This window comes from Ptychodera flava, chromosome 15 (genome assembly GCF_041260155.1).
Source record: "Ptychodera flava strain L36383 chromosome 15, AS_Pfla_20210202, whole genome shotgun sequence".
NCBI lineage: Eukaryota > Metazoa > Hemichordata > Enteropneusta > Ptychoderidae > Ptychodera > Ptychodera flava.
In genome coordinates, this window is record NC_091942.1 from 40,560,810 (window position 1) to 40,582,621 (window position 21,812).

At 34.8% G+C, this 21,812-nt stretch overlaps 2 protein-coding genes across 12 annotated transcripts in view; both read right to left on the bottom strand.

Annotated features, from left to right (window-relative positions):
- The window catches only part of LOC139152188 (regulator of G-protein signaling 9-like), a 159,506-nt gene that overhangs the window by 124,498 nt on the left and 13,196 nt on the right, over nucleotides 1-21,812 (bottom strand). The gene's annotated exons all lie outside the window — the stretch shown is intronic.
- Nucleotides 1-21,812, bottom strand: part of LOC139152187 (glutamine-rich protein 2-like) — an 83,022-nt gene that overhangs the window by 30,871 nt on the left and 30,339 nt on the right. For 4 of the 11 annotated variants that reach the window (XM_070725307.1, XM_070725312.1, XM_070725311.1 and 1 more), the window contains exons 5-11: nucleotides 17,862-17,963; nucleotides 14,682-14,729; nucleotides 10,376-10,528; nucleotides 8,866-9,000; nucleotides 5,508-5,684; nucleotides 2,365-2,487; nucleotides 1,308-1,382 (exon numbers count right to left, since the gene is read on the bottom strand). In XM_070725307.1, the coding sequence (XP_070581408.1) occupies nucleotides 1,308-1,382; nucleotides 2,365-2,487; nucleotides 5,508-5,684; nucleotides 8,866-9,000; nucleotides 10,376-10,528; nucleotides 14,682-14,729; nucleotides 17,862-17,963 (813 nt within the window). The remainder of the gene's footprint in view (nucleotides 1-1,307; nucleotides 1,383-2,364; nucleotides 2,488-5,507; nucleotides 5,685-8,865; nucleotides 9,001-10,375; nucleotides 10,529-14,681; nucleotides 14,730-17,861; nucleotides 17,964-21,812) is intronic. The other 7 variants (XM_070725314.1, XM_070725316.1, XM_070725309.1 and 4 more) reach the window with 6 other exon arrangements.

The window sequence follows — 21,812 nt, forward strand, 5'->3', positions numbered from 1 at the left end:
TTTTCTAAAATCATTAATTATGCAAATTAGCAAAAAGTAAGCAAGCCACACCCACCAAAAACTAATCAGTTCTTACCATTTGCAAACTGAATCTATATACCAGATTTGATTCTGATCTGATGAGCCGTTTTTGAGATATTGAGCACACAGACAGACAGACAGACAGACAGACAGACAGACAAACGGACAGACAGACAGACAGACAGACACACAGACAGACAGACATCGCTGCGACATATGCTCACGTGTGTCAACACGTGAGCAAAAAAAACCGCTGGTGGCTCCTCAGAAATACGGCGGGCAGTTTCCCCGCTGAAAACAGCCGATTTTGAATCCAAATTTTGCATTGATCTTCGTTTTTGAGCACACCCACCTCGCCTAGGTACATAATGTGCCCAGCCGCGCTTGTAAATTTTAGGCAAAGCCTACTTTTCTCCCTCTATGTGAGGGAAGCGTTCGTATCCGCCACCATTGTTAATCTCATTCAACCCATGAGCACTCAGGCGAAAACCAGCGTACCATAAGGCGTATGACGTACAGTATAGCGCCACGTACCATGAGTATTTAGAGAAAAATCAAAATCAAAAAGCAACAAAAAACAAAGCGAAAGAAAGCTAGAATTATTAATAGCTGAACGCAATTTGAAAATTTGTACAATGCAATATAAAAAATAAATAAACAAACAAGAAATCCCCGTGAAACCCATCCAAACTGAGCGATGTCATAAGCGTGTCGCAATGCATTCTGGGTAATGAAGGTAAAATTTGTATATAGCATGTTCTAAGGTAGTAATGCGAGAGAAAGAAAGAAAGAAAGAAAGAAAGAAAGTGAGCAAAAACTAACAGTTCAAGAGCTGGTCTCTGGAACCAATAGCATTGTGCAATCACAGGAAGACAAAATTGATGGTCAATGACGGTCAGTACATAACTGAAATATGGATAGATCAGTGTTCCTTCAAATTTTACGGATGAAACCTTACATCTTACTTAACCTACTGACACAGAAAAAGTACAGTTTTGTAGATATCTACATTTCATTTTCAAATTGCTAATTGGCATATAGTTAAAGGCATTCGTTGGTGCCAGATTATCTCATCCGAAAATTTGCCAACAAGATTATAATTTCAATGAAAAACAAAAGGCTATCACACCTCCATAATCCTCTCACAGACCAGAACAAAGGTGATCCCAGGGATCGCCAGAAATGCCTTTAAAGAGAAATCCATTTAGAGGATGCTAATTTCCTCTTATGCAGGAAAGAAACTTGAATCAGCATATTAAGTGTAAACAAGAAATATGAAAATTTACCACATCAATCTCCATGGTAACATGTTCCTTATCTGCTTTGATTTCTTGCAGTCTGTCAATAAAAGTATACAATGCCTGCAAAAAATGTAATCACATGCACAAATCAGTAATTTATACATGACATGACATGACATACCAACTGTCTATCATTCCAAGCACACCTTATTTAGATCAATATCAATGGAAACTTTCATATATTAATTGCTCTAGTTCTGAATATACCAGAACATCCCTAATTATGTAAGTTTGCTAGATTTGTGAGTTAGAAATAAATTGAAAAGGCACTGTTTCTCAGTAATGTAACATCTTTGTGTGATAATATCTATAACAAGACTTTCTTATCAAATCTGATAACTGCATATTTGCATATGTCTGATGTTTTAAGCACTATTTGCACACGTTTGGAATTCAAGTTACACCCACAAATAATCAAACAGGCTCTTGCATCAGTATTTTTGAACCAGATATGATTCCAATCTGATAAACTGTTCTGGAGATAACCTCTAAAAGATAGTGTCAATGACACTTTGCTCACATTTGGTCAGATAAATTTGTAGCCCCACTAGATGTATCTTTTGCATGCTTTTCAATTAGATGCTTTGAAAGCAAATGTAGCTTACATTATTATGTAAAAACGCTTACCAAATAGGAACCAAAGAATGTTTTTCATATATCGGTGATGAACACAAGACTACATATACGACTACATATTTTCAATGACTACATATTTTTTTGAGTCACAACTCAAATATGACAGCTGAAAATATATGCATATGTGCCTGAATTTAACTGACCAAATTTATCCACTAGGATTAGAATAGTGACATTTTCAAGGACAATGTGGAGTAACAATGGGAATCTAAGACATCTCTCCGTAGATTGGTTTGCATGGTAAAATGCATAAAGATACAGCTGATAGGGTTTGACTAAACTTTTAACTGATAAAAGCCAAGGGGCTTTGGTTACTGGAATTAAATAAAATACAGTGATTGTTAACTGTACTGTAGAGTGCATTCAAAACATTCTACTTGATGCATGGTATCCCAAGTATACTTACATCAATGTGTCTCTGTTTGGCATTAGCTTCATCAACCAATTGAGAACAAGAATTGGTAACTTTCTCAATGTCCGCCTGTAACTGCAGCAAGGCTGTCTGTATATTGCTGACAAGATCACCATCCTGCAGAGAAAACCATTTTCAATGATTATATTACTTGAGAAGTGACATAAACTTAGTACATTGATGCTGTATATGTAAAACACATCAAAGTCATCTAAACCCCCTGGCTAAATTCACACTGTTCCGTATTAAACAGTACTTTTAAATTGTCCTCCTGTCATACAAGGTTACACCCCTTTCACATGGTCAAATCAATATAATAATAAATATACAACACATGGTAGAACTACATGTACATGTATTAGTATACCAAGGTTGACTTTCATATTTTTTGACACCGTTTAATATTTATTACAGCAAAACGGGAAAACTGAATATGATATAATAGATCAAATATGTTTATTAAAAACTATGTTTACTTGTCTGTAAACTCAGCACCAAGTATTAGTTTCCACTATACATTAAAATATTTACCAAGTTTCATCCTACAGTAATCCCCTTTTAAAGTAATTTTCCACCATGAATAATCACTCCTTAGTTAAAATCAGGAAATAAAGTGACTATGAGGACAATTATTATTTTATCTTTACCACCGCTCCACCAGCAGTTGCTGGTTTATCCTGAGCTGGTCTCTTAATTGATTTATCCTGAGTTGGTCTCTTATCTATCTTCTCATCAAATTTATCTAATCTTCTCTCCAATAGGGAGTTTTTTTCCTTCAAAGCTACAAGCTTCTTGTGCAATTCCTCACTAAATTCCTTAAGTTTCTGCTCTAACTCTTTGATGTTGTTAGACTACAACAGAGAAGAAAGACACTGACTATCATTGCACAGATATGGTAGACTTTTGAATAAAATTGAACTACAGCTTTATGTGTTATGAAACGGTAGAAACAGTCACAAGGGATAATATTAACACTTATTTTCTAACAAAACATTAATAAAAACATATGTATTACATATATGTCAGAAAAACTGCATGTACTTACAACTAGCAAAAACAAATGTCTTATGGTGGTTTATTTACAGTTTATGTAAACATAGAACTTGCCAAAAATATCATCTATATAAGAAAGCTTCTGCATAAAATATTCCCTAAGGCACCCTTTATTTCATGATAGGCCAGTGATCCAGGTTGCATTTTCACAATTTCACAAATCATAAGAAACAGTTTTTCAAGCGCGAACAGAAAGGACAGAAGATGGCTGTTATTGTATATTTACAAACACATATGTCAGTTGACACTTATTTACATTTGATTTTGCACAGTTCTGAGAAGTTCAAAATTTTTTCGAGATGTGTGCCTGTATAATTGAAAAGCAATACTGCCTGTGTAATTATCAACAGTCTACATGTTTTTGAAAGGTTTAAACAGCTGTCAGAAATGTCATTGGTATCTAAAAAACCTCACAGATACGATATGAGCGCATCAGATAACAATTCGGGGAGTATCCTGTGTGAATGTTCCTATGTTGATCACATTCAAATCACTCATTGGTACAGGACACTCTAAATCCTTCATTTTCTTGGACAAAGACTGCAATCAATACTTGTATTTTGCAAAGTATGAAAAAATGAAAACTATAAAACTTATACAGTTTCAACCTTTTCATCATCAATATCCTTCTATGTAATTTTCTAATTAAGCACGTGTACATTACTTTTTCTCCCACGATGGTGACCTCCCTTTCCAATTGGCACAGTGTTTCTAAAATCACTATCAGCTGAAAATTAGTTAGCTGTTTTTAGTTGGACAATCATTCTTTATGACAAATTCAACTTTATCTATAGTAAATGAGTATAAATAACATAAATATAAACTGGCATGCCAAACAGGTACAAAGACAGACAAGTTGACAATATTGACATGACAGAGAATGAATGTATTGGGAAACAGACACCTTCCCAAAATGAATGTGTAAGATTAATGGCTACGTTAATACTACATACAGGGCTTAATTTTGGAATGTTTAAGTTGCTTTTACATGCAGCCACTGCATATGTGTTCAGTTGACATAATCTTATAATCAATGCCAACTGGCAAATACTTGTCGTCTTTGTTCTAAGTTTTCTTCTCATTCGAAGATTTAATCAAAGTGGAAATTTTCAACAAATTGTAACTTCTGTATCCAGGGACTGAGTGATTAGCTTGATTTGAAACAGCAAATATAAAATATTGCGGCACTATAAGTCAGAAAATAATTGCTGACTTTTTGCTGACTTTTTGCTATGGTTTACTATCAGTATCAACGTGATGTGGCATGCCAGTTCATGAGATTGGGAGAATACTCAGTCAAATCTTATCAGTATATTTTTTTTGACCTTCACAATTTCTTTGTCATAAAAGGATTTTTAAAGTGACACAAAGTTAGAGTGGTATTCAATAATGCTACATAAATTAGCATTAATTGACCTTGTGTGGCAGAAAATAATCGGTTGCTCAAGTATCGGCCCCTCCTCTACACAGTGTAACCGCAGTTTTGTGTTGCCGAACTAGGGAGGTTATACTCAGACGAGTAAAGTATGTATGTTTGTACCTCTTTTGTACATATTCACCCACTCATTATGATTTAAATATTGAATCCATATTAAAAATGATAATATTTAAAACTTGTACTATATGCAGATAACATGTAAAGCATGATAAGTCTTCTGAGAGCAGTGCTCTTCCCATTAATCTTGTAAGATGATGGAAATAGGGAAATAAAGTGTGTCATGCAGAATGCAGATGAACATGATGAACATTTCAACAAAACATGTATACATGTACCCACTAGAAATGATGACATATTACAATGTAGTGTTACTATGGTTACTTAAACAATATGAATACAATTGTCACTTTCTACTCAGAAATTGAAATTCTACCAATCTACTGATATTCCATGCCCCTACCAAATTACACACATGTAAGTACTAAACAAAATGTATTCCGGCCATGCAATAATTTTGTGATGTGCACGCAATCAAATATATTCTGCTGAAGGTACAGCAATCGTTTTGACAGAATGTAATTCTGAATTCATGAACTTAAACATTAATGATGACATGAAATGCTACCAGGCTAATACTAAAACTAACCCCTGACTTATCAACTGTGACACTTCTTTGTACTGGTGTCTTTTCACGTACAGATTTCAACTGCGTTTCAAAATCTGCTTCTAAACTAGCTAACTTCTGTCGTAAAGCCTCCAAATCCTCAAGAGTAACTGGTACAGAATGGCTTTGATTTTTCAACAACTCACTGATTTCATCAATCTACGGTGAAATACAAGCAAAGCAGTTGTGCATGGAAAGAAAAGATTGAAAAGAAAGAAGAAAAAATAGATTAGCATGGGCAGAGAGGTTGAGCCTTGGAAAAACTACAATGATAAAACCAGGCAAACTTTAAATCATTACAAATGCTGCATGTATTCAATACTAGGCAAATGAAAGCTGCATCAATTTATTTTAACTTGCCATAAACACGTGGCATCATAACATCCTATGAACAATTTTTAAAATCTGTGAACTCAAGTACATCATCTATCATGACATGAGAACTGTAACCTCCACAAATGTAATAATCTCCACAAATGTAATATCAACCACAATTGTAATAAAATCAACCACAAATGTAATAAAATTGTCAACCATTAATGTAACAACCCGCAACCACAAATGTAATAAACAAATTAACCATAAATGTAATAAAACACAACCATAAATGTAATAAACTTGAACTTGCATATGTGATCATTTGTTTATCAATGCCCTGAGTAAATAATAACTTTAATAAGACTAGTGTAATGTTATTGCATACTTTCCTGAAACTAGATTTTCTTTCCGAAACACAGAATAGAATACTTTGAGAATACTATCAGAAAACGGCGAGGTACCGGTCAAAGCGTTAGATAATGGAAGCGGAACAGCAGTTCTAGACACTGATAATTACATAATAAGGAAGTGTCAAAATAACTCGTCAACCAGTGATACCACACAAAGTTTATGACACATGACTCAGAGTAAATAACAGAGAAATATAAAACCCTATAACAGAAACTTACGACACAAAACATGTTGACGACAACATATATTTCAATCTAGTAAAAAACAATACGAACACTACCTTGAACACAGTAGAACAAAATTAGACATCCGGGCATCCCTAGTGAAGGAACAAACTTCAAGTGGGACAACATAGGAATACAGACAATCTATCGATTATTCCACACAATTTATCCACTGAAGACGAATTTGAGGCAGTTGATTAAGAAAGTACGGCAATTTTCGAAAAAAAACGGCGTTAAAGGATCGTAGTGTTATACAGTCTTCCCCACTCTGGAGTAGAGACTGCACTAACATTCAGATTACAGCTGTGTCTAGCCATGGCCAATCAGTTCTGTACACAAAACAGGGAAACGCAAAATACACTTTCGAATATGCAAAACACACTAAACGCAAACAATTAAGAAATGAATAATGTGTGGTGTTGCTTTCCTTATTACATAGATCAATATTTAAGGGCTAATTCCTCAATTGCAACGACAAAATAGATTTATTACATTTATGGTTGATAAGTATTACATTTATGGGTGTTTTTTTTATTACATTTATGGTTACCATTTATTACATTTGTGGTTGGTGTTTTTATTACATTTATGGTTGATTTTTGTTACATTTATGGGCGATATTACATTTATGGGTGCATTTTATTACAATTGTGGTTGATATTACATTTGTGGAGATTATTACATTTGTGGAGGTTACAAGAACAAATGGTCATCATGAAATTGGAAAAGTTCTAAAGTCTCATTTACTTTCCTCTGGAAGGGCGCATAATATTCTCTAAAGAACTTCATGATATTGCTGCCTATCACAGGTGAGTCTCCAATGCAAATATTAATACACAAGACAATCTATCAGGTATAAGTGATCTGCAACAGGAAAGTTTTGGCCATTATATGATCAATATGGTGGCTATTTTCACAGTAATCACAGAATAATTAGCTTTGTTGAACCATTCACTCAGATAAAATATTTCAACATACTGGTACCTAGAAAAGAGCAAAGTTGGCTGTTTTGTTTGTTTGAGGAGAAGGAAGGGAAACAACTCTTCATTTCTCAGTGTCTTGCAACACTAATTCCAAGGTCTGAAGTATTCTGACTCTCATAATTTTGATGATGATAACAAACTGAAAACATTTCAGTCCATCAAGGAAAAGTATTCTTGAAATAATTCTGCATGGTTTTGATACAACCAGTTTTTCAGTCACCATGATTGAATCATAGACAGTAGAGGGGGGTATCAGCTACATTGTTATCACACTCACATGTGGATAGCAGGTTTCTCTCACAGCGTATTCTGTCATTTGTCAACTTTAACCATTGCATACAGATTTCTCACTATTTTTTTTGCTGTTGTAGTATAGGTATTTGATGGTTTGACTTAAACATTTCATAACTGTTAAAGTAATGCAGCCATTAAGGTTCCAAGACAAGAAATCGACCTTTTTAATCGAACAATTCTCTGGTGGTTAATAAGCTCAGAACCCCAGTACATGATACATTTTCTGAAAGCCTAGATATAGGGGAAGATTTTGGTAATCACAGTGTCACCGCTCTTTACATAACTATCACATGACAGGTAATTTGCATAACCTTTCAAAAATCGGTTTTCCCTATATTTTGTTTCAATACTTTCAGATATGTGACTGAAACTTGTGTGAGTGCAAGCTGTCTGAAGGATCTTCCAAAGTTTGTCTCAGAATTTTTTTAAACCTTCTTAAACAATTTTTATGCCAGAAAAACTTCCACAGCGGTGAATTTGACCCTAGTTGATTTTTTTTAAATTGTGCTCAAAATAAAACTAGGCAAGATACAAAAAATCTGAGACACACTTTTGCAAAGCGTTGTGACAGCTTGCATTCCAGAAAGTTTGAGTCAGATATTTTGAAGTATTGAGACAAAACGTAGGGAAAACCGATTTTTGAAAGGTTATGCAAATAACCTGTCACATGATAGTTCTGTAAACAATGGTGAAGTGTGATTACCAAAATGTTCCCCTATATCTAACCTTTCAGAAAATGTATAATGTACGGGGGTTCTGAGCTTATTAACAACCAGAGATTTGTTAGATTAAAGAGGTCAATTTCTTGTCTTGGAGACTTAAAATTTCATTAGCTTATTTGCATATCAATAGAGTGACCTTCCTCTTCAATTTGCCTGAAATACTTGATCTTTGAGAGGGCACCATGTCGTAATATTTTGTTATCTTTTTACCCAAATGTGGATGCCTATAAAGTTTAAACTCTGTAAACATGACAGTTATTTGAAGGATCTCACTGTATAAAGTCTATGAAACCATAATTTGATCTGCAAGTCTGATTGTTAACCTGAAATATTTGTAAACCTAAAAAAATTTCACTGTGGTTTATATCTTCACGCACATTTCCCTTACCTTTTCTTTATTTTTGGTCAAGGTATCTAAACCTTGCTTCAGTTGTAGTAACTGAGCAGCCAAGTCATCTGGAATTCGCTGATTGGCTAACAGTCTCTCAATTTCTTCTCTATTAATCTTTTGTGGCATTTTTTCCTTGTGTATAAATAAAAATATACATAATCAATTCCAGTAAATTTCAACCAGAATTTCAATGGCATTGTATTGCATATTTATATAAATTGACAGTTATTATCAAAGTTGATAAGTTACATAGTCACTTGACAGAATGCCTCTCACTTGAATGTATATTCTCCATTCTGACCTCATGCAAGTGCTATATCACTGAAACAAAACGGTAAAACTTTACATGCATTAAATTCGTATGACATGTATACAAACTGACAAATCTTCATAAAAGTCTTAGCCTTTTCTACTGATACAGTAGAAATACTGGTCTTAATTTTGTTTATAGTTGTGATAACTACTTGCATACAAATCTCTGTTTATGATCTGAACAAGAAAAAGTGTTAGAAAAAGTAGCATTCTTTTAACCTTACTGTAAAATAAGGAAAACATGAAACTTCAAATTTAAATACAATTGAAAATTCTGATCAATAGTATACTGCAAATATCAAAGTTTAGTGACATGTTTTAGCGACAAAAAAAGAAGAATGAGGTTACAATTCATCAGAGGTTATGTGTCAATATTTAAATGTACTTTAAAGGAATGGAGGCAGAAAACAGCACCTCCAACACATTTCTGCCAAACAGCTCTAAAAATTTGTAAATTATGACAAGTAGTGATAAAAAATGTCACTTTCTTTTCACTGTCATAAGCCATACGTTTTCTGAAATTACAAGTCATCGCTGATGACACAGTGCCCGCTCGCACCATTAATTGTGATGCACATGCACACTACAATACAATGTCTGTGTGCCAAGTTTGAATGAAATCTGTTTAGGGATAGTTGAGTCATGGTTCAAAAACATGAAAAAATCGCAACAAAATGGTCGGCCGGCGGCCATATTGGATCATATTGCGAAAATTGACGTGCACATACATGTCATAGTACTTTATCTGTGTACTAACATTGAATGAAATCGGTTCAGGGATAGTTGAGTTATGGCTCAAAAACATGAAAAAATCGCAACAATATGGCCGCAAGGCGGCCATATTGGATCATATCACGAAATAAATTGACGTGCATATATATGCAATAGTACTTTATCTGTGTACAAACATTGGACGAAATCGGTTCAGGGATAGTTATGGCTCAAAAACATGGAAAAATCGCAACATATTGGATCGTATCGCAAAATTGACATGCATATGTATGCCACAGAACTTTATTCTTACACACAGTGTGAAAAAAATCTGCTCAGGGATGACAGAGAAACGGCTGCTAACGGACGGACGGGCGGACGGGACCCAATCTACAAGTCCCCACCGGACTATGTCTGCGGGGACTAAAAAGACAGCCACTAAGTACAAATGTAACTTGGTGAAAATTTTTGAAATGTAAAATACCTCTAAAGCAGTTATTCTTTCATCCAAAGAAGAGTGTTTGCCAGTAAGTTCTCCCAGTTCTGCCAATATTTTCTGAATTTCTTCAGAAGGACCAGCACGTGATCCTGGACGTGAAGAACCTGGACGTGAAGGAGCTGGGCTGACTTGTCGTGACTGATCAATAATAAAAGGTGAAACAAAAAGTTATTGAAATGCAGATGACGAACATAATTATCTAGTCAATCTTCAATACTTAGTCCATTACAACTTTTTATCAAAGAATAATTTTTGATGTCTTAATTGGCAATTTTTCATGTGGCCTGCTTTCATCATAGACCCTTAAGGGTCTACGCTTTCATCAAACAAACAAGTACATAAACATATCTTGGTGCAGTGTTGATGAAATATATGAATTTTTAACTGAGAAATGTGCACTATGATCATATAATTTGAAATGCATCCTTCTTCTATTGACCAATTGCGCTTGGTACATGTATGTTATGTATGCCCTGTTGTGCTTGATGATGCCAAAGAGAATAATTCTATACAGTTAAAATTGTACATTGGCGTTTGAAAACACACTACACTGTTCCCAACTAACAAAATAGGTGAAAAAAATTCACATAAACTGAGTGTGCAATGCAACTGGTCTACAGACTAAAATGTGAAGACTAAGTACGAGTGTTAGTTATCATGTTATCAGTGAATAACTCGACAAAATCAAATTTAAAGAAACAAATTCGAAATTATTTGCTGTTAGAAAACGTTAGTGAGAAAGATTACACATTGGATTTCATGTCAACTCAATCTGCTGATGAGTTTCACACAAAATCAACTTCTGTATTTTCATTTTGTGGTGAGAGAACAGTGTTCCTGAAAACATTTAAAGATAATTTAATCAAAATATCATACTTGGATTATTTATCAGTCACACAATTCACATGTCAATAAAGCTTCTTTGTTTTTCTTTTTTTCAACTAAATGAATGATGATTTTCACACCAAATCAATAGTATTATATTTTCAAAAATTAGATAGGAAATTGTGAATTCAAATTCAATAATTCTGTATTAAACATAGGGCCAAAGTCCCTGAAGCTACTATAGACATAGATACAAAATTAAGTATTTCCTGACTGTATGAAATTATCTCACTAAGGTCATCCTAGGGACATGTAAACCAAATATTAAAGTTGTCTGACCAGCGGTTTTGAAAAAACAAGCGACTCAACAGTTGACAGAGCTCTGCTGTGTTATGTAGAGAATAACCTTTTGTGACACATGTATTGATGAAGAAGGTGGATATCTTTGATAGCTCATTTCAGGTTGGCCTGACCAAAAATGGAAAAAAATTCCGTAAAAATACAGATTTGCATATTTCATCAGACTATATTAGTCTATAATGGCAAATAAACAAGAGTTAATTACATTCTGATTACAGTAAACAAGACTTGCTTAAATCAAGATTTACGTCATAAAATATCAGTATATCTGTCAGGTTATAAAGTAAGTTCTGTTGAATAAGTTGAGACTGTACGTACTCAGAGAAAGCACACTGAAGAGACAAATGTTTGAAACTTAAGAAGTTCAAGGTCATCAAAAGCATTATATGGAATCATGTTACACTTTCATTGCACTGTTTACACAGATTGCATAATTGCTATAAATAGCACATGAGGAATCTTACAGCCCAGCTTTACCATAAAAACCCTATCACTTTGACCACTCTTTTAATTGACCACTCTATTTTTTTCCTCAAAAAGTAATCTTATTTTATCCTTACCAAGTCAACCATAAGTGGAAATTAGAACTTTCTCTATCTCTATTTATTTGACCACCCTATCATGGCAAACTATTATGAGCAATTTCTTTTGGATAACATAAATGGTGGTTCATAATATATCAAAGTTGGGATTCAAGAAAGTTGCCTTTACATGTTTTAATCCTCAATTCACTATGAACTGTCAAAAAAAGTTGACCTTTCTGATAATTCCACACTAAAATTATTTTGGCTTTGATGATTTCCTAATTAATTCATTATTTAAAATCATATTAATTATTTTTTTCTGGGTGAATTGATAGGGTTTATACAGTACAAGAATTACATACAATGTAAGTCAAACTTTGACCAAAAATAACAAAAAAAATTCCTTAAAAATACACATTTGCATATTTCATCACAATTTGAACAAATCTAAGTTGGGTTATCCCTAGGGACCTGTATACCAAATAACAAAGCTGTCTGACCAGCAGTTATGAAGAAGAAGATTTTTTAACAAAAACACCTTTTTTGGCATTAATTTGCCTATTTTCAACAATATCAAAAAATCAAAAAAAACACTTTCTCAAAATCATATTTTTCATCTACACAACAAATATCAAATCAGTAAGTACTGCGGTTCTCAAGATATTTGAGTGGACGGACGCCTCACAAACGGACATACATACATACATACATACATACATACATACAGACTGACACCGGACGCCGGACGGATACCCATCCCAATAGCTTCTATAGACTATAGTCTATAGTAGCTAAAAATGAGTATTGTGCATATTCTTGACAGGTAAGATAACAGAAGAAACCAATTTGCACATATATTATCTATGAAATGTTCTCATGACAAGCAATTGAAAATCTCTCCTTTATATAAACCTTTCCTCGTTTTCATGAACCACAATGCAGCATTTCTGGTCAAAACTTTCACTTTTAATTTATTCTTTAATAGATCATGGAATGTCTGTGACTTCTCCTGTCATGTTTTGTCCTTCAGTCACATGTATAGTAAAATATCATTGATATTAAATCTTATTACTGTACCTATGCACATAAAAGAATTGGAAGAGCTACATAAACACTAAGAACAGTTTTCAAAAGTATGACCCCTTTTTTTCTTACAAATTTTGGTAAGAAATTGTGCACATGCTATAGAGTTGGACAAAATTGATTTTAGAAAAGGTTAAAACTTTGTAAATTACTGTAGTCAGATCATTGTGTAAATGACAATGACAAGTGTTTGGTTGCATTTTGCTGGGCTATATCTTGGTTTTTGAAAAATGTAACTATCACACATGATGCACACTTATTTTAATGGACACATCACAGTCTGGCAGAGATGATCTTCAAGTCATGACAACTTTAATAACCAATTGTAACACACAGACAAAAGTGACAACTGGATTGTGTCCAAACTGTCAACTGTCAACTGTCAATGTCAACCAATTTCCTATCAACAGGTTCACATTCACCAATGATAATAATGGGTTTAGGTAAAACCATGATGGTGCAAGGGTTACAGCTAGATTACATGTACAATGAACTGACTAGGGCATGTACACATTCATGTACATATATGTATATACCTATTTATGTATAGTGAATCATGAACCCAAAGTTTACAAAACAAATATGAGCTAAAAAATGCTGCGGAAAGATGTGTGCACTGATCTTTGAGGAGTTGTGATACAATACTAAATTCACATTCATACACATAGTATTGGGTAAATTGCTGACTCAGATCACACCATACTACACTCTCCTCACTCATGTAACAGAACATAACAAAATAAATCATTTAAATTTGGGTGCAACATGGAGTCTTGATGAAAGATTAGATCATGTTAGTTTATGGGTTGGATAGTAAATGTAAGATAAAGTCACTGCATGGAAAATGCAGTCAAAGTAAATAGCATATTTTGAAAAAGATTCTGCCACATTGCCCTTCATTGCAAAACTTCCTAGCTTTGGTGTTTTGTATAACTTCTTACTTTATAGCATAGTGAAAATGGATCTGCATATGTGGACAATTTTGGTAACAATGCAGATACAAATTAAATTTTGAGATTTGTTTAAGATATGCATAGCTTGATGTGTTTTTATCATTATAAGAATCTGTATGATCAAAAATATACAATGTAAATGTAAATGAATGCATAGAGTAACTATAAGTTATGAATTGGTAAAGTACACTTTAACGGTAAATAAGAATAAAAAATTATTCTGAAAACATGAAGTCAAAAAATTCAACTACAAGCAGTCATTAAATTCAACTTGCCTTTCGTTTCTTCTGCTTTAGCAATTTATGATGATTTCACATAAAAAAAGATGTATATATACTGCATATGGTTATCAGAGTTGTTTCTTGTCAATGAGTAAAAAATTTGATAATAATTTGGCAAATGCAAATCATGCAGTGTCTCTAGCTATGTTATACCATTCTTAGCACGGTAGTGTAAGGTCAGTATTGCTATCATGACAAGATACAGAAGATTTGGCAAAATCTTTCTAAGCGTGAAATGCATATGCAGGTTGATGTATATACTTGCCGTCTGACTGTATTGCTCTGTTGTCTGCACTGTTTGTTGTGAAGTTGACTATGAGAAAAACAGCGTGTACAGCAATTAAAAACAAGAAAACATTGAAATAACAATAAACATGCATGCATGCAGCTGAAGTAAAATGGAAATACTGAAAATACATGCACCAACTTACAAACCATGTGTGTGTGTGTCATGGCATTGATGGATGAAGACCGTGACTGAAGTTTGTGGAATGAAAACATTACAATAGGTGTGATTGAAACATACTGGTAAATTGATTGGGTAGGATGCATCTCAGGACACAACTTTTAATCTAAAACATTATAATTTTAGGTTTTCCACTCATTGGGACTTGTTTTGAAGCTTATGGAGTAAATAAAATTTAACTGTCTTATTTTTTAAAACTTGACTATTCAATTTTTCCCTCATAGAGTTAAAACAGGGATGGCAGCCATTTTGAATTGTTATCCCTTTGCACCCTGACCCCCTGGTACTCTATGACATCATCAGATATTTCTGTCCAAGGGTTAATTGTTGGTAAATACCGTACTCGTCCGAGTATAAGCCCCTGCTCGTGTATAAGCCCCCCTACTGATTTCAGAGGGTTTTTGAAAATGCATTACATCCGTGTATAAGCCCCTACCCTAGTTTAACTCAAATACAGAAAGGTTAGGAGAGTATATTTGGTCATTAAACTTGGTAAAATTACTTTTAGATAATAAATAAACTATCAAAAGATGTTAAAAATAATAAATAATAATAATAATAATAATAAAACAATGGGAATCTGAAGTTCCCTTGACAGCATCGTAAGGAAAATGACACGTTTTTCCAGTACTTTCTTGATTTTTTTACCCTGCTCACCCCTGTCCCCTAAATAGAATAGTCTCACTCATGTCCGCCATTGTTTATTTTCATTTACGACCACAATATTTTCATGGCCATTTTCATCCTCTAAACATGCAGTTTCTTTCGTTTGAAGCAATTATCCTTTCATTTGTGAAGACTTTCCTGGTAACTATACAATTTTCACTGCTATGTTGTTGTTTCCACAAGATGTAGACAGTTTAATCCTGGAGTGTTAATTTGCCTTTCTGTGTAGGCAGTGCATGCCAGTTCACATTACTGTTGATCAGCAGCATGCATGACGTCTTTGTTTCAAGTTTGGGATTTTTTTACGCTGAATTTTCACCAAAATGTCACTTCTTTATTCATAGCTTGTACTATCGATTTCTTTGGATGTATAAGTCGATTTTGAAAGGGATAGAAGGTCGAGTGGTGTTGAAAAAAACCGTGCATAAAATTAGCATAAATTAAGCATCCATGGCAGATACATGGGGTTGCTCGAGTATAAGCCCCTCCCCTAGTTTTACCGCCGTTATGTGTTGCCGGACCGGGGGCTTATACTCGGACGAGTACGGTAGGTAATTCTATTCTGTCATGCATCGGGATTCTTGGAGTAATGTTTTATTCTTGTGTAATGGGTATGGTTTAATAGTTTGAGCAAAAGTTTTAGTATCTCAATGTTGATTCATTTACTACCTAAAAAAGACCAGTATTTACTTAAGTCATTGAACTTCAATGTGACGTGCTGGTACCTGCTACTCATGGGTAGTGTTTTAATCCTTTAGTGATAAGTTGTTGTCTCAACGTCACTCTGTGATGCAATGGTTGTACTGTAATCTACTTTATGAGAAACTAGAGCTACAGTTGATAACTCCATTGGAATAATTACATATTTTTTAACAATTCTACATTTTAATGATCACTCAACTAATTGTCATCTTCATATCTAACATTATATTACCATGCCCTTTCCATTGCATTTTAATTGGTCGAACTGAACCACGTGACTGCCCACAAATACACAGTTAATGGTTTGTTTTTATGCCCGTGAATATGAATAATAGCGGTATCACAAACATACTCGGCTAAAACGAAAATTGTGATTTGTACCAAGGTCATAATCAACCACAAAATAAAATGGAGCATTTGTGGGCCAAGCTTAGATGCTTTTTTTCGAAAAAATCTCCGGATTTGCAAATTTTTGCAGCACACTCAATACTCACTGACAGGTTCTGGGGCCCGTTGTGCGGCACGGGAAATATTCGTAAATTTTGATGTTTTTTGAGGGTTCGTTGGTAATATAATTGAAATAACAGACTCCGTGCTGACCATTAACGTTTATTTATGGGCGAGGGCGAGAGGAAAGCCAAATTAATGGGATCAGCAAGCCTCGCCCATTAAGTTTTGGCTTTCCTCTCGCCCTTGCCCATAAATAGATGTTAATGGTCAGTGCGTCGCCCATTATTTCTATAATGATCAAACTTTTACAGAATTGTAACTTTATGATTATGGTATAGTTCTTGGACAGTTCCTGTAATTTGTAAAGCTTGCTTTGATTTAAATTTGGTGAAATTGGATTTTTGAATGAAGGCTGTTTCAATGGACTGTTAGAGTTAATGCTGTATGACAAAAATATTGATCATTTCCTTGCTCAAAAACCCTTTGATCTCTATTTCCTGATCTACACTGGACTCATCACACCTGACTATGTGAGGGATATCCCTCCACATAGTGTTTTTTCATGACTTCAGAAGCTGAGGTCAAAGTCTGACCTACAGATGACTCCATAGGGTTTGGGAACAGATTGGAGATTTTCCATATATAATTTGCTTTTTTGTTTTTGCAGCACTTGCTGATTATACACATTGCATTATCATTTTCAAATTGCTAAATAAATACATGACATTATCTGACAAAAAATAAACCCACAATTTCCCTCATAAACACCTGGCCACCCAATTTCTTCTTTCATCAAATTCATGTGTTCTACTGTAGATTAGTGGCTACACACAATGAGTGAAATGGGATTACGATAACTTTGCAATCCACATCAAACCAACAACAGCCATGCAAAGTGACATTTTCACCACAATATGATTATGAACTTCATAAAAAACTTGTGCCATTCATGTGAACGCAAGAATCATTCGACAGAATACCATTACAGCTAATTTACATGTACATGTACACTGCAGTATACACTGGGCTTTGCTTGGAGCCAGAAATAAGACAAACTCATTTGATGTAATGTGAAAGTTGAAAGCATACAACTTGTTGCTATGGTATGATGTGCAAGATATACACAGCAATGCAGCATGCCAAGTGCATGTAGCTGTTCACCGTTTTCATCACACTAGCACTTGCGCTCATTTCATCAACCAAGTCTGCATGCTCCTTCATAACAGCTATCGGAGTTACAGATAAAACAGGACTTGCTCGCTGCTTTGAAGAGAAACGATAAGAGTATTGCTTGAGAAAGAAATGAACTATAACTGGTATCATGCACCATGCTATCAAGTGTTTTCTAATATTGTCTCTATGGATTCACTGAAACGAACTAAAGTTTAAATTGGGTATTTAATCATTTCTTTTGGAGGTGACGTGTAATTTGTGTGCAAATATTTGATTGAAACTGACACTGGATGTACTCATACATGTTGTGAAATATTAGCATGCAGAATATACTCAATATATGTCTTACTATATGCATGTGAATAGCCATGTCATCTTTTCCAGCAGTGAACATGATGAAGTGTATCGTATATGTTCTGATGACACTGTTTAAATGAATCCTACTGATACATGGAACTCTCTGTTCTAACTTTGTGTAAAACTATGATGGGGAATCTTGGTTTGAATATGATTTACTTTGCCTATTTACCAGCTGCTTGGTAGAATTGCCTGATTTTTCATGTTTGATGGAAAGATGGTAAAAACTAAAATTTTTGAAATTAGAGATACTCTTTTGTATGCTTTGCACAGGTGCTACAATCCACATGACAATATTCATTAGGAATGAAACAAGCAATCTATTGGCTGATACAGATCATCTGCTGGGATATTTCACAGAAAATAACATTGAAAATTATCAAAATTTTGGAATTTAACTAATTCAAAAATTTGGATTTGTGATATAAATGTCATTAAAAAGCAAAACATTCCTCTTATGAAACTTTTTTCATCTTTTCTGAGAAAAAACACTCAGAGATTACAGATTTCCAGTTGAAAACAAAAACAAAAACAAATTACTTTCATTTGTCAGTCATTTACAAATTCCTAATGCTAAAAAACATTTTCGTACAGTACTCCCATTATTTTACTAGACTCAGGGAATTTATTGCAATTAATTATTTGTTTGGATACATGTTGATTGAAAAATTTATGCAAAGTTCGCAACAGCAGATTAAAATCGATTGTAAAGAAGTGGAGAAGTACATTTATACATAAGGACGGTAAATCAAAGACTGGAGTGTCTTCAATTATGCCACTACAGTTTGTAGCTCTTGAATTGATAGATCTTACCAACCTTATAATCTTGTATGTACAGGGGTGAGCAAATCCTTTCTGAGTCCAGTGGTCCCCGGACCAGTAGCAAAATGAGTTCAGTGGTCCTGCAACCTGGTCTGGTGGTCCCGCTTTTTTCCCAATAAATTTTTTGTAAATTGTAATAAATAAAATCATGAGTATAGTAATCACTTTCAATGCATTAATTTTAATAAAAATAAAAAAAATGATGATTCATCCACTGGTGTGTACAGAATTGAAAAAAAAGATGGTCATTTGCTGTCCTCACGAGTATTGAAAAGTTCACCAGTTCAAGTAACTGGAGACAGTCAAGTCTGACATAGTCTGACCATTCAGGTAAGTTTGTTTAGGGCAATTTATTATTGATATTGTTTTTTTTATGCCATTCATTTCAGGTAAGTTTGTTTGTTTAGGGCAATTGTTATTGTTATTTTTTTATGCCGTCAATGATGATGTCAGGAGCATCCTGATCATTTTCAACATTTTTTTGTGGTTTAGCATGTCCATGTACATGTCTGGAACCTGGGGTGGATGTCAGCTAATGTTTGATAGTTGTATCTGCATTAAAGTCCTCCAGGGTTGGCCCTTCACACACAACATGCAACTGGTCACTCAGAGACTCTTGTGTCAGCTGTGTTAAGCGGTTCTTTATGTTGTTCATACTGCTGAATCCTCTTTCACAGCTTGCAGTAGATGGAGAAATGGCCAGAATTAACTCCACTAGTTTAAGCACATGGGACAGGGCTGGATTTTTCATTCTCAAAAGTCCACTGTATACATCAAGTAGATCATTTGATCTTAATGGCCTGATGAACATCTTCAACAAGATCCACTCTCTATTTACACACTCTCTGTCTGCATCAGTGAAGCATGACTTCATCTTTTCATGCACCAAGTCATGTACTTCTTGATTTCCAAAAGTGCCTAATTCTTCATTATAAATTGGCCACTTATGAAAATCCATGACCTGCAGTAGACTCAGTGGTTCTTCCTTCAGATTTTTGAAACGTTCTCCAATGTAAGTTATTGTATTGTCAATTATTTTCAATGTATCATTGTCTTTAGTGTAGTCAATTGGCCCAGGTTTCCTCCCACTGAGAGCAACATCACCAAATTTCATAGTGTTGGGGTTGTATAATTCACAGAACATGTTCATGTGTTTGCCTGGGGTTGTCTTCAATGCAGACAGTGCTACAGTTGTACACTCAGTGTGATCAGGCAGCTCCATGATCAGTAAATTCTCCTGTTGAAATGCTCTAGATAGGGTTGCAAGCAGGGGCAAGTAATCAAGCATGAAATACAAATGCTTCAGAAACATTACTGATGTAATTTCTTTGTAGTAACCATGTGCTCTGGCATCACTACTATGTTGCAAATGCATAGCAACTGCAGGTAAGTTTTGTTTGATGGCCTTTATAGCCCTCTCTTTACTTGCAAGCCATCTGACCTGTTTTACATTTGAGAAATGAGCACCAAACTCTTCTAGTACTGCACATATTTCATACAGTTCCCTTCTTCTCTTGGGGGAATAATGGTAGAAACCAAAAATACCTGTGATTGTGTCCTCAAATTTCACCATATATTTGGCAGATTTATTAGCATCTAATGCTGCTAATTCAAGTTTATGTGCCACACAATGCAAAACCACTGCCTCTGGTACAATGCCAGTTATTTTTTTTGCTACTCCCGATTTTTGGCCCATCATCACTGAAGCCCCGTCAAAATTTACACCAACAAGTTTTGGGGTAGACTTCTCACTCTCAGCTTGGTGTTTGAGATCTTCAAAGTTTATATCAACAGTTTTCAGCCCAGTTTGCAAAGCATTAAATATGCCAGTAGAATCTGCAGTAGATAGTGGCACAATGTCAATTTGTCTTGTTTTCAGAGTGCATTCTGTTGGATCAACATAGCGGAGATACACAATTTCCTGCTCCAAAATTCCTGCATCAGTGCTTCCATCGCCCAAATACTCACAAAATTTGCAGAGTTTATATCATCTTTGATGCGGTTTCTGATAACATGAGCTATCGATGACAGGAATCTGCGACATGCAAATCTATTCAGGTAGTTTTCACCAAGTTCGGCATTGTTTTTCAACTGAATACTGCATACAAATTCATAGTCTGTAAAGGGGCGTCCGCTCTTCAGTACGCCATACGCAGTGTTGAATAACATCGTTAGCGACTTGTGTTGTTTAGCTGTAACATTTGCCAACACTTGTTCAAGCGGTCCAGTTTTCTCCCTAGCTCTGGTAGGCCCCCGAGTCATGCAACTGATGTGTTCTTTGGTTTTTTCATGAGTTTTGAGGGGATCCACTTTAAAGTGATTAGTTCCCTTGTACAGTTGAGAAGTTTTACATGCAACGTCTGGGTGATCACGACAGGGTTTGCAAAACATTGTCTCCGTTTCGGCATCATACTCCAACCATGGCCATGTAACTTTCCAGTGTTCTAGAAATTTCCTCTGTTGTTAAATTCTGTCATACTTTTGATCTTTAGTTAGACTCCCAGAGCACAATGAATCATCAGACTTTTTACGTTTTGTAGATGGGTCGTTGTTATTACTTACATCGCCGCCACTTGCACTTGATGATGGTGTTGCACACTGGCCGTCTGTCACTGTCTCACGGACTGGTGATCGAGTGTTCTCCGCATGATCGCTGGACTGTTTTGACAGCTGTTTTCTTACAAACCCGTATCTCAAAAGATTAGCCATTCATTCAAAGAACCCGCTGGTTCGCTCAGCCAGGCAGAACAATGTTGACTC